This window comes from Indicator indicator, chromosome 5 (assembly GCF_027791375.1).
Source record: "Indicator indicator isolate 239-I01 chromosome 5, UM_Iind_1.1, whole genome shotgun sequence".
Classification (NCBI taxonomy): domain Eukaryota; kingdom Metazoa; phylum Chordata; class Aves; order Piciformes; family Indicatoridae; genus Indicator; species Indicator indicator.
This window is the reverse complement of record NC_072014.1, coordinates 25982506-25995869: the sequence shown is the minus strand read 5'-3', so window position 1 is coordinate 25995869 and position 13364 is coordinate 25982506. Positions and strand designations below refer to the sequence as shown.

General features: G+C 41.5%; 1 protein-coding gene across 1 annotated transcript in view; it reads right to left on the bottom strand.

Moving 5' to 3' along the window:
* Positions 1-1153: 1153 nt before the first annotated feature.
* USP37 (ubiquitin specific peptidase 37) overlaps positions 1154-13364 on the bottom strand; it is a 31674-nt gene continuing 19463 nt past the window's right edge. Inside the window, exons 16-23 of the mRNA XM_054381196.1 lie at positions 13099-13249; positions 9175-9427; positions 7598-7764; positions 5829-5889; positions 3508-3623; positions 2476-2545; positions 1990-2128; positions 1154-1241 (exon numbers count right to left, since the gene is read on the bottom strand). Of these exons, the coding sequence (XP_054237171.1) occupies positions 1154-1241; positions 1990-2128; positions 2476-2545; positions 3508-3623; positions 5829-5889; positions 7598-7764; positions 9175-9427; positions 13099-13249 (1045 nt within the window). The remainder of the gene's footprint in view (positions 1242-1989; positions 2129-2475; positions 2546-3507; positions 3624-5828; positions 5890-7597; positions 7765-9174; positions 9428-13098; positions 13250-13364) is intronic.

Sequence of the window (13364 nt, the reverse complement as noted above, 5' to 3'; positions counted from 1 at the left end):
TTGCACTCCTCAGAAAGAACAGAGGCAAAGCTGCAGTAAAAACCTTCTCACCCTGGGATGTGAGAAGACCAAGGCAAGACCATGGTTCAATCAAAGAGCAATTCAACTGCTAAGCACTACCCTGCAGACCCTTTTCCCACGGTTCCCGTTTTGTGATGACCCAGGCCTGTGCAGAAAGGGTAATGCTAGAATGCTCTTTCCCTTCCAGAAGATGAAAAGTAGCTGTTGCTCATCACCTGACACTGCTCTTGGTCTGCTCCAGGTATTCTCCTGCCCCCCAGAGACATATCGAAGCAGCCCTGAGCAACACAATTTCAGTGTGAAATACTGCACAGCCCACGAGAGACTTCTCTCCCAACGGTACTCACACAACCACCTCATGAAGAAAATGCCATCAAATAACAGAACTTGTAAAACAAAAGAAATCACAGATATAATCTCACATCTAGAGAAGGATGACAGTGAATGGTTCAGTAAAACCGAGAGAGCTGCCACCAGGTATGCAATACATTCCACAGCACTGACAGCTTGTTTCCTGGGACCACAGGGAAACAGTGGAGCGCTTACAAACCCAAGAGTGTCAAAACGAGGCCTGTGAGCAAGTTGACCAGCAAGAGCGTAACTCGGTGATCTGGGTTTCCAGAGCATATTACTAACACAACACATGCCAGGATTACAGAATCTATTGCTTAAATTGCTCTTGGAGGAAAAAAAAAAAAAAACCAAACCAAACCAAACCCAAACCCGAAACCAACCCAACAAGCCAAGTGATATGTAAATCTTCGCCACTCACGTCTCACAGGTGAATGGGCTTTTAAAGTCGAGTCTCTTTTTGCACTTCTTGTTTGTTTGCTTGAAATCAGTTTATGAGCAGCTGTAGTCTTGTGGCTTGATTCAACTCTTTAAGGCGCCATGCTGACAAAATTGTTTGAGGAACAATAAAACTTCACCACAGGAGGATCGCTCTGGGATGCCAAACTTTAAACGTGTGGTTCAGGCCCAGGACTCGCACAGATGGTTCAACAAACCGAGCGTCCTGTATCTCTCTACCTTTTGTCTCTTGTTTTGGCCCTGAGCTGTTTGTTACTCCTGCGTGTCTGGCACAAGTTCAGAATCTTCCTTGCTCCTCAGGAGGAACAAGGTGTTTTACTCTTCACAGAGGCTGACGAACCGATCTTCCTACTTCCATGCTAAGTGGCTGTGCATTTTTTTCTGTTTCTAGTAACTCATCGAAGATATCCCTAGGATGGAGGGAAAAAAAAACCCAACAGTGAGACTTCTGTACGACAACAAACGGCTACACAAGACGGCCCCGAGGGAAATCAGAAACCAGAGTGAATTTGCAAACTCAAGTATCATGAACAGTGCCAGAGAAAAGTGTCTTATCTGGCATCTCTAAGCAAGGCTCCTTGAATCCCCCAGCACTTTTTTTTTTTCATTTATTACAATGAATAAGGTTAGTGGTAAGCCTCAGAGAACAGTAACAACAGTTACAGTAAGTCCTGGATGGTAAAAGGATCAGAAGCAACACAAGACAGTCTGTAGATAAAGGAATATCCTTTATTAGGGCAACCAGTAAAGATGGAAGAAGGACAAACTGAAGCACAAAATTTCAGTTCTGTGTGCCTGAGAAGGTATCACTGCTACCCACAAACCTCATCTTGCCTGCCAAGGCTGCAACAACACAACTGCAAGGAGCAGGCATAAAGACATTTACAAACACTACATTTCAGGGAAAAAAACAAGCTCCATTGGGATTCCTGGTATAAGAAATGAATGGCTGAGATCCCTGTGTATTAATGACACACAATTCTGTATCTCTGAATTCAGAGCAGTTGAATGTTTGTCATTCCTGCTACAATTTCTTCTGACAAATAACACAGAGATACTTTTCCACTCAGCAGAGAGGGTTGTTAGAGGAAGAAGAGAAGCCCACTTCCTCACAAACAGCAAGTAATTACAAGCACCAAAACTCCCCAAGACACCTACTTGTGCATGTAGAAGAAGATATAACCGCTTCGGTCTCTGTCACACTGAACGGTGGACTCCAGAGTTCTAGACACTTCGAGGTCATTGTAGGTGAACCAGGACTGCTTCTTGATATCATAGACATCACTGATATAATGACCTTAAAAACAGAGAATGCACCTCTCTTTCCATGCTGCAGTTCAACCAGTAAGCTGCTTAGCCAGACACCCCAGCCCAGCAACCTGGTGATTCCTGGTAACTTGTTGGTGAATGAGCCAGTAACAAGCACAAGCAGTTCCACACAACCCATAAGCATTATATTGTCCACATGTCACAGAGGCACCGTGACATCTTCCACTTGCTCTTCCACCAGCAAGCCACAACAGAAGACTTTGCTTTGAGTCTTGCCCGAATTCTTAATTGCAAATGATCTGGCTATGGTAATTCAGTACTACAGATGTTTTAAAGAGAGGTAAGAGATGAAGAACAAGACAGGGTATCTTTTACCTGAAGATGATGTGCTTCCAATATGGCTGACAATGCTGATGAGGCGATAGGAGTGAGGGAGCTCTCCTGTCTGAAACAAACGAAGTTCAATTGAAGCTTTTAGGCATTCACTTTTGTCTCATGGAGCTTATGGACAAGGTGATTTATACCTGAGCTATCAGCTTTGGCTACTGTATTCAGAGCTGCAATCCAATTAGGGATCACCCAGGTTCAAGACCAAACAAGGAGTCCTTCCAGAAATAGGAAAAAGTCTCCCATCTTAACTTCATCTTTCAGCAAGCCAACGAACACACAAAAGAGCCACTCTGACCTCAGAATAGATGCTGACACGAGCTCTACACTGTGCAGTTTTCTAAACAACCATTTCCTGAGCAACTTCTACTGATGTCAGAGTTAATCCACCAAATAAACACAAAAACCAAAATGGGAACACCGTGCTTATTTCTGAAATATCAAAGAAACACTCTTAGTAATGGTACACAGATTTAACAGCTAATACTGAATATGTAGCCCAGATTCTCTTGTCCTGCACCCATAATGTCAGCAGACAATGTCCTCATTGCATGCAGGAAACATACTCCAGCTGTTCACTGCCAATAAAACTATAAACAGTGGTAACTGGTTTTTGACAAGTATTTTTTAATCCTCTCTGACCAGGAAACATTACTGATACAACTCATCAACTATACTCTTAAAATGTAACGTGTGGTGTTTAAGGGTAAGGAAACTGGGGAAGTCTGTAAGTAAAAATTTCTTTACGTGCACTGGAACATTTCTGGTATGAAATTGCTGTTTCCTTTTCATCATTATCCACATCTCAGAGAAACTCAGAGGGCCTCTGCAGCTGTTTTGTTTTTTTTTTTTTTTTAATTAAAATAACACAATAGAACAGAAAATCTCTATTAAGAGCCTATCTTTTCACTTTTGAACACAAAAGACCTTCCTGGACTTCACACCTTCTCTGTAAAACTACCTCCAACACTAAAAGAAAGGGTCTGTTTCTCATTCGGCTTTTGAAATCATAGATCACACCTCAGCATTTCTTTTCAGCTCTTCTGCTTCAGCTTCGGAATACTCCATGTCAAGAACATCCTCATTCCCAGAATCTTCATCAGAACCAATGCTGTCCAGGAGAGAGCTGTTAAACTCTAGATAGCATGGAAATGACAACACTGCATGAGAAGTCATGGCACGCACAGATATTCACAACAGGTTGAGATCTATCTACCCACACAAACAAGCACAGTAAGATGCTAACGTTCCAAGCTTCCTTTTCAAGGAAAACAGGTGGTATTGGAATTTCCAAACAAAACCTCTCTCCCCCTTACCCAGATTGCCTATGGAGTTAATTCTAGCATCACCTCTCTCATACTTTTACTAAAGGGCACTATGGCAATGACAGCTGGGTGACAAAACAGCATTTAAACACCCAATTTGCTGCAGAGCACCAGGGGTCTGCAGCCAGCATTGCCATGAAAAGAAGTGCAGCCAAGTCTGGTCAGTGAACTGCAAGTTTCTGCGATGAGAAGCTACAAATTAGAGTTTTAACTACAGGTTGCATTAACAAAGCACATTTTTCAATTAAAACTGGCATCAGAATGCTACTGCTGGCAGCAGGCATCTTTTCATTGTTTTCAATGGCAAGAAGGCTGCTCACTGCAGGAACTTCCAGTTTGCTTGGCTGAGCAAAATGCAGGCAGCTTTCTGCAAAGAGCCGGAAGGCACCACTGCTCCCTGTACAGGCTGTTCCAAACTTCCTGGGATTCTGCAGCTACCCAACTAATTTAAGACTTTGTACAGTACTCATTAGCAGAAGTAACTATGCTTCCATCAGCTAAATTAAAGCTGTGCAGTCCTGGGTGGATGAGAAGTGGAGATTAACAGGACACTGCTCAGGAGATATATAGATATAGATATAGATATATATATGTACATATCTTTTTTTCCCCCTTTGTTTTGGAGATTATCACGGCAGTTATGATGGAGATGCTTTGCCAAAGAGATTCTCGCACAGCTTGCCCTGTTAAATCATCAGGAGCTGGATAAGAATAATCTTCTCAGGAAGTTTATAGATGAATTCCTTTAACTGAGAATATTTTACTGCTGGTTTCCACACTGACTCAGGCTGTTGCAAATGAGACTACAGCCAAGAAATGCAGCCACTTAGGTGGGTCTCAGCATGCAGCGCTTGCCATGGGTATTGCTAAATGTCACTTCACCAACAGTGCCTAGACAACTAGTGGTTCTTTGATTGCAGTACCACTGGGAACCTTCCCAATACAATTACTGCCAGCTATAATATGCTGTTAGCATCCCCTTGAGCAACTGCTGGCTGATGCCTTCCAAACGAGACGGTACTAAGTTGAGAAGCACAAAACAACGCTCATGTTTAAGTCAGAGTGACTGCAAATCAGGAGGAAGGATTTCTACCCTTGTGGTCTTCCTGGACACAAATCAAGGCGAGCCTGAAAAAGACGGGGCGCTCAGTCTGCCAGAGCTCATCAGGGGACAGGACTCAGGCTGAGGGATGCTTAAACAGCATTCAACTCAGTTGACTTCAGAAGCAGACACAGCTTCATTCAGTAATAACCAAGGGCCTTTAAAGGTGCCTGAGCAACTACGAGTATCTTAACATGACATTTCATTACCCTTCCCTCCCTGGAGCAGGAATTTTCTCTCAGTTATGCTTTGTGCTGCCAGATTGTATGAACTCACTCACACGCCAGCCTCACATAAATGTTAAACAGTGCCTGAGGCTCCCCACACTGTCTGGGTTTAGAGAAGACAGATAGTGTATTTCGTGTTTCTTTTTTCACCCCCAGCAGTTATACCTTGCAGTGAGGTGTGTCTCCCTCCCATTCTGTATCAGATAAATGTAGCACTTATTCATTTTGCTGGGCAAGGCCAGAGCATTCGTTAATCAGCACTAAAATACCAATGCAAGTAAGAAATAACTTTTATGCTTCAACTAGAGCCATTCATTGGCATGTTGGCTTTTTCTTGTAAAAACTGCAAAATTTCCAAGTCCATTTTGCTCTCTCTAGACTAATATTATATATTAAATACATAATATATGTATTTAACATTATATATTACATACATCCATATCTAATTAATAAAATATTATTGCAGTCTCTTGCATTTTGATTAATTTTTTCCTGGCATCTGCTTTCACAATCACAGGGGAAAAAAAACAAAAAAGCTGACCTGAGCAAATCCAAGCATGAAAAAAGCACACACCAAAAGCCCATGAAATACCATCTGTCTTATAGACACCCTGGAGCTGTGCTCCTACATACAGATCTATTTTCCCCTCAAAAGCAACATCCTGGAAGAAGTTAAATAAGCTTCACCTTGTAGACTTAATTCCGTGGCTCGTTTAAGGTCATCATCCTCTTTTTGTTCTCGTGCCTCCTAATGGGAAGAGAGCAAAACTTAGCTCATTGAGACACTTCACTCTTTAAAATTCTTCAGGTGCTCTTTTTCCAACGAACCCGTGCTGCTCTGGTTTCTACAACAAACCTGACATTGTAAATTAAAGGTTCTCTGTGAAGGAATGTTTGCAACCAGAGAGAGTCCAATGTTCCCATGCAACAGAACCTGAGACAAACTTTCATTAAGGTTCATCAAAGCTCCTGAAGTTTGGCATGCAGCAGAGCAAGTCTCTAGTAACACTGAATGCTTTCTCTGGATCATTAATGTGAAAAACATCTGAATGAATTTGCAACCTTCTGCTAAGGAAAGCTGTCACTTACACAGAAACCTCCTCACACTTTAATAAAATTTAGTCTTCTGCTCAAAGCCAGCTGAGGACAGAGTTAAATCCTGACAGATTTAATTATTTTTCAGCCAGTTGACAGTCAAGCCTATGGTTTGATGTCACACATGAAACTCATAAAGGCAGGATGCAAATAAAGACACCACTAAACCACCAAGTATTAAAAACCTCAAGTCAACAAACCCTTCTAATATTTGTACAATATTGTGCCCCTGTTCCTTCCACCACTCTGGAAAGCTCAGAGATACAGCAAGCCAGTCAATAATATTTAATGAGCTGGCTTCTTCATTCAGGGTTGGAATGCTTTCAGGGTTCTGTGTTCAGGTGCACTAACTACTTATTTCAAATCAAGATAATCACAGCTACTGCATTTCCATGCCTGAATCATTAGAATACCAGATTTTTGCTTCAGAACTGTAGCAGGCCAAAACTCAAAGGGCAGTTTTACACTATTAGCATGAGGCCTTTTATCTCACTATTTCTAAAGCATTTGGGAATCTTTGTTAAACTACTCGGCATCGCTGAATCAAAGCTGCATCTGGCATGGAACATAAAAACCAGAACCTCGTAACAAGTAATGGGAGAGAAAAATCCAAGAGCCATGGAAACATCAGATCTCATAAGGAACACCATGATGGCTAGAGAGCAGACAAGGACACCTATTTAAAGAAAGACCTGGCTAAGCATTTGCTTCATTCTCAATGGCTCAGTCAAATTTGTGGAAACGAGTTACAGGTCTTGAAATTCAAGTGGAATACAGATGGCTAGCACACAACCCAAGATCCCAATTCTTTCCAAGTCTAATTTAAAGGACTTGTTTTAGACTAAATTATTTAGGTTCCTTTTCCAAATTTACTAACAGGGAAGGATCACACAAATGCTCAGCTTCTATATTCTTCACGAAGCATCCTCTGCTTCCTAGTACCAGAAACAAGGCACTGGGATTGACACATCTTTAGCCTGACCTGGCATGGCCATTCTTAGTCTTTGCTTTGACACTTGTCTGTTTCACTTTGAGTCTTGACACCACATGCTGCCAGAAACAACTGCCAGGGAAGCTAAAGGTGGGTTTGGTTTTCAGTGACAGATTGTAAGAGTTTAGTTCATCTTATCCTCAGCTTTGAGAAATCTGCAGGTCTGTGATGTGATACATGGTTTCCAAAGCACATACATTATATACCAGATGTATCCAGGGCTGTGTCACTGGAAGAAACCCGCATCTTTTTTTCCAAAAAAAGCTGCAGAATCCCTTTGCAGTTACTGTCTGAATACAAGCTTTTCTTTCAGCCATTAGATTTCCAGTGCTGGGGAAGGTAACTCAAGAAAGCAAACTTTATTTCTTACTTGCTCTTGAAGGCTTTGAGCCAGTGCCTGTTGAAGTTCTTGTTCTTCCCTCTCTCTTTCCATATCGTACTGCTGCAGCCAATCAACCTCTCCTTGGGAGCCTTCTGGAGTTTTGTTTTCCTTATTCTCATCAAAATCTTTAGCTATCTCGGTGAAAGTGGCAGAACCTGAGGAATGAGAAAGTACAGTGATACTTTCCCTGCCTCCTGTTTGTTACCAGCTAAATCCTCTTTAAATCACCACAATCCTTGCAGCACAGTGACATCTATTGACAGGGAGAGCTCTCCAGCTATGAAAAACCCACACGAGTCAAAAGGAAGAAATCTGTGAAGCACAGTTTTGTTTTAACAGGTGTAAGATGAACCACGATTAACCCCAGAACCTCTTCTATGTTCACTCAGCAACAGCAACTTTAACGCAAGTTAAGATGTCAGCCAGCACTAGGTTTCTGCAGCCATGGAGCTGATACTTGGAATCTCTCTTGAAGGAACCATGGATTATAAAAATTTGCATTGCATATTCTACCTGGGAGTACTACAGATGAAGGCATCATTAAAGCCAAGTGATGTGTAACGGAACCATATCTCTCAAGCATTCTTTAAATTTGTCAACTTTTTGCTTTGGGTAAAAAGCCTCAATCTTGAGGCTGCTATCTACAGCTTTAAAAGTGCAAGAAGATTATGACTCCTCAGTTTACCTTGAAAGAGAACACTGTGGCAGAAGTATTTTAGAAAGCTTCTGGAACGAATGCTCATTCACTGCATACATCTCCTGCAGCTGCAGGACACTCTGTACCTCCTATTTACTTACAGCTGAGAAAGAGTCAGGACCTGCTCTGATAGTTGCCATGCAGCAACATGTGAAACCTCAGAGTTTTGCCCTACGCAGACTTCAACATCTGCTCATTAGTTGTTAGCTAAGATTATACAAGGCAGTCACAGTATCTGCGACCTCTTAAACACAGGACCACCAGAACAAGAACTATAATCCATCAGTTTAATCCTCTTAAGATGAAAAACAAAACAGAATTTATTACACGACCTTTGAAAACTTCCAGTGTGAGAAGAAATACTCACACAATCTTATCCGAGGATCATGTAGCAGACAGGATTTCTTCTGTCATCGCTAAATCAGCCTTTTTTGAAAACATACCCCAGGTATCACTCTTGGACACCAACAACGTGATTGCTGCTAACATGCTTCCCAGGCTGCAGAAGCTCCAGAAATGGAAGTACTTTCTGGCTATGGAAGATTAAGTTCCAGACACTGACAAACTTAGTAGACTAAATTGTCTGGTCTGGGAACCAATGGAAGTATGTGTTAATCAGGAAAAACGGCAATTAACTCTGAAGATGATCTCGCTTTTATCAGAGGTAGTAGACAGAAGCAAAAAAGAACTCACAGTTCAGTGAATTAAATGCTCTACACACAAAGTGTGAGAGAACTCTGAGGAAGTCAGGCAGTTTCAGCAGTGCACTCGCATCCAAATCTACCACCACACATTAATAACCTGCTGCTGTCAACAACGTGCTTTAGCTTGCTATAGTCCAATTAAGATGATGGTTATTTTGCCTTACCTGAGTCTAATGCTGCTTTGGGTTTCTCCATCTCCATAGATTCCAGGTTTTCCGGCAATTCCTGAATTTCATCGTCTCCAAAACCAGTGTCTGGGCTGCTTGTGGGCTTATCTTCATCGTGGCTCAAAGACTGAGAAGCTTCCCTTTTGCTAATCTCTAAGACAGCTGCTAGCAGTTCATCTTCGCTCATCCCATCAAAACCTGCACTGCCCAGCTCAGGTTTATCGCTCTCCATTTTACTTCTTTTTGAACCCTAGAGATGGAGTTATGATTAACTGCTTGAATAAACAAGTTAATAACATCAGCTTTACATTTCTGTGGAGATGGGGGTTTTTGAATTTTATTAACTGAGGGAGTGTCAGCTCAGCTCTATCAACATTAAACAGGTAGTTATGTGAGACTCAGAGGAGAGACAATCTTTGTAGCTACACTCACTCCAAGGAATAACATTTAAATATAAACTACAACCAGTCTTTACAGGCCCTGTGGATTAACATACACAAGGTAACTCTTCCCTTCAACATGTTCCCCCTTTAGGTTCTGATGAATCCTCAAGTCTCTGGCCAAAGTCAGTGCTGAGGCGCTTGCAAAATTGCAAGTTTGTTAACAAAGCCTGGAACAGCAACATGGGAATAACTGAACACAGGGATGGAAGGACAGAAACTGAAATCAAGCTGTACGAAGAGCAATTAAAATTAGATTTGTTGCTAGAGACTTGCCATGTGAAACTTTGGAAGGGGGCAGGACTATGCAAGCCAAGTGAGAAAATAGTTAACCAGGGAAAGGGGGGAATGATTCTTTCCTAAGGAAAACAGAATTACTTTAAATTAGAAGAAAGGAAAACCACTTCAGTCTTAATGTCCATTTTTCCTTTATTTAGTTATTTTTCTAACACTCATCAATTCCTACAAGATACTAATCTGCAGCTAATATAGTAATTTCAATTTTTTTGCAATTAACTATTAATGAGGTTAACCTCCATGCATAAGTATTTACAATTACACTACTTACCATATGCTTAGATTTTTTTCCCTACGTTATGTTAAAAACAGGGATAAGTAGATTCTACCAGAATGTACTTATCCAGGTCTTATTCCAAACTGCATTGAAATGGGTCTCAGAACTTTGCTAAAATGAACAAACCCCCATTTTTCCAGCTGCTTTTTACTTAAATACAGTAAGGTTTTGAAAAGCTAGGCTGGTTTTATATAGCAAACATTTTGTGTTAAATTAGACTTATCAATCAAGATTAGCAAATGAAATCAGCAAACTAAATTTCTTGTTCCAGACATCATGCTCTCCAAGTATAAGGACTGACAAATGTAAACTTCTCACATCTATTCATGCACTGAATAAGGAAAGCAGAGTACCTGCTTTTTAAGCTTTCTGATTTCTCACTCTGCACCTGTGGGCTACTAAGATGAAAACTGGTTTAGGTCTTCAGCAAACTCTGGTTCCAGGCTCTTGGCCAACAACTACCACCAACTCACCGGCTGGACTTTAAAGACTTGGCAGCATCTGTGCATTATTTGGATACAATCTTTCTACTGGAAATTATTTGCATAGACTTTAAGTAGCTTAGGCTCTAAAACAGCCTGCTTTAAATAGGTATTTTTTTAAAAAGTACTTCAAATACCACTTCATCTGCAGGAGCAGAAATCACAGGAACTGCATCTCTGCCTCTAGAACCCAGTGTCATCCTGTACACACGTTGCTCCAGTGTTCTCCCACATGGCAGGACTGGTTTGCAAGCTGTGCCCTGCAGGGAATATACTGGCAGTACTGGCTGTGCAAAGTGACTGCCAAGCCCCTAAATGCAACCTCATCTGAGGAGCTTATCAAGGGAAATGGTGCAGCAGCAGTAATGCCACTTTCCAAGTCCAGGACCAAGTGCCCCCAGGACAACAGTGGGAAGGAGAAAGGATCTGGTTAATGGCTGGCCAGGCCTGTGGTTGAGGACTAGCCTACGTGCATGGCCACAAAGAATGAAGTCACTTATGTGGAATCAGCACCGTCTCTTTCCCACAACAGGCTGGAAAGCCTGTAATTAATTTGCTATTCAAATTAATAGCCTTTTATTCTCACAATTTCTGCACTCCCAGGGCTCGTGCAACAGAGACTACCTATTCCTTCTCACAAAAAAAACTCAAGGAAGAATCAATGAGGACAGTTTGGAATACTTTTTCTATACAGAAGAGGGACTTCAGAGAAGCCAGTTTCTCTCTCCCCCACCCCCCCCCCCTCAGCCAGCTATAGATATGCCACACAGGACAGCAGTTGCCTGAGAGTACCCTGATCCTGAGACTTTCAGCAAAGTCTTTCTCCCAAAGAAATCTATTCCATTCCTACACAATCTGAGCATTAGGAATTTCCTCCTCATATTTAATCTAAAAATTACAGTCTGAATTTAGTCTGTTATTTCTTGTTCTATCCTTTACAGGCATGGAAAAAAAGGTCAAATGTTTCTATGCATTTCTTTCCCTTCCTTGAAGACACAAGCCCTGCTTAAGTTTCTCTATAAATTAAAGGCCCAGGTTCACTTGCCTGCTCTTTCCCTCAAAATCTTCCTTTCTAGACCTCCAACAATTCATGTTTCTCTCCTCTGGCCCCTCTCCAATTAACCAACAGCTATCTTCAGTAGGGAGCCCAAAGCTGGATACTGAACTCCAGCTAAAGCTGGGGAAAGCCTTTGCAGGCTAAGCCCTGTCTGTACATTTCTGTTTTCAACCAGTGTGACCCTGTGACAGATTGTCACCTTTCACACCCTTTCTGAGTGCCTGCTGCATTCCCAGCTGTTCCTATCCCATACTTACAGTAGATCAGTCCTGCTAAGATTAGCACTTTTAGCTTGTTCCCACTGAACAACCTCTCCCACTTTTATGCAATTTTGCAGATTTGTCAAGATCACACTTAACTGTAGTTCTGAGCTTCATTGTACAGGCAGCCCTCTCCAGCTCTGGGTCTTCTGAAAATTTAATACTAATTATGTATTTTATCATTTACTAAATATTGAGTGGATCAGGATACTCTCTTGATCTCCTGATCAGATCAGAAACTGTAGATATTGTCCTCTAGTTACCTTTTGTATTCAACCAGCCTTAAATCTCTCTTTACTGCCATAATCAAGACCACAAATCTCTCATTTGATTAAAATAACCTCATGAATACTGCCAGAAACTTTTGAGAAGCAGAGATGCAAGACACTTGTCCTAAGTACTTGGACACTCTTAATAGAAGAAAGTGGTACTGCAAGATAATCCTCTAAGCTTCTTGTTTTCCCATCTGGGTCATCATTCCTCCCCACACAACTCATCTACCTGCTAATACACTGCCCTGATAGAGGCAGAAAAATATCTTGGCAGCATTAATACTAGCCATATGAAGAGCTCAAAGGCAATTTGCAGTTAACTGTGCCTTTACACCAACTAACCTGATGTCTACATGCTTCTATGTGTCCACCCCCAAAGACTCACAGCTTGTTTCTAAAAGATCGACAGGTGACACAGATGTGAAGTGCAAAAAGTCCTCTCCATTGAATATTTTGCCTAGCCCCGTTTGTACTGTTCAATTTTAATCAAAGGCTTTAGTGTATGATTTTACTATTGACAGTCCATTGTATTTCAGCCTGGGAACATTGTGAGTTAAAGTTGCCCAACGGATTATAGAACTGCTAAGCAGCTGGTATACATAACCTGAAATTTCAAATGCAGTTGCAACACAATTGCCTCTGTTCCCAGTGGGAAGCCAAGACAACTGTACAGAGAGGTCAAGCAGCAAATCACTCTCTTCCAGCAGTGCTAATTAGGCGAGGAAAAAACTTATCTTGCATCAATTTTACTCACAGTCTATGCTAAGAAAGGCACAGGCCAGATATGAGCATGTGTAGGATCTCTGCATACAGAAGTTTGTGTTTTCTTCCCTTACCTTTTCTGGTTCTTCTTGCAGTTGCTGCTGATCTCTGCTCTGTATGTTACACAACCTTTGGCTATGGGCAACAGAGCGTTTCAGTGGCTCATCATCACTGTCAGAATCTACATAGAGAGCTGTGGAGCTCTTTGACTTGAAAGTGTATTTTCTGTGAATGAAAAACATGACTATAAAACTATAGAATTGCACAAAACTGTTTAGAAGTAACTGCTAAAGAAGTACTACATTCAGTTTTCACATTGAGGGGCAGTACCATTTGGGAA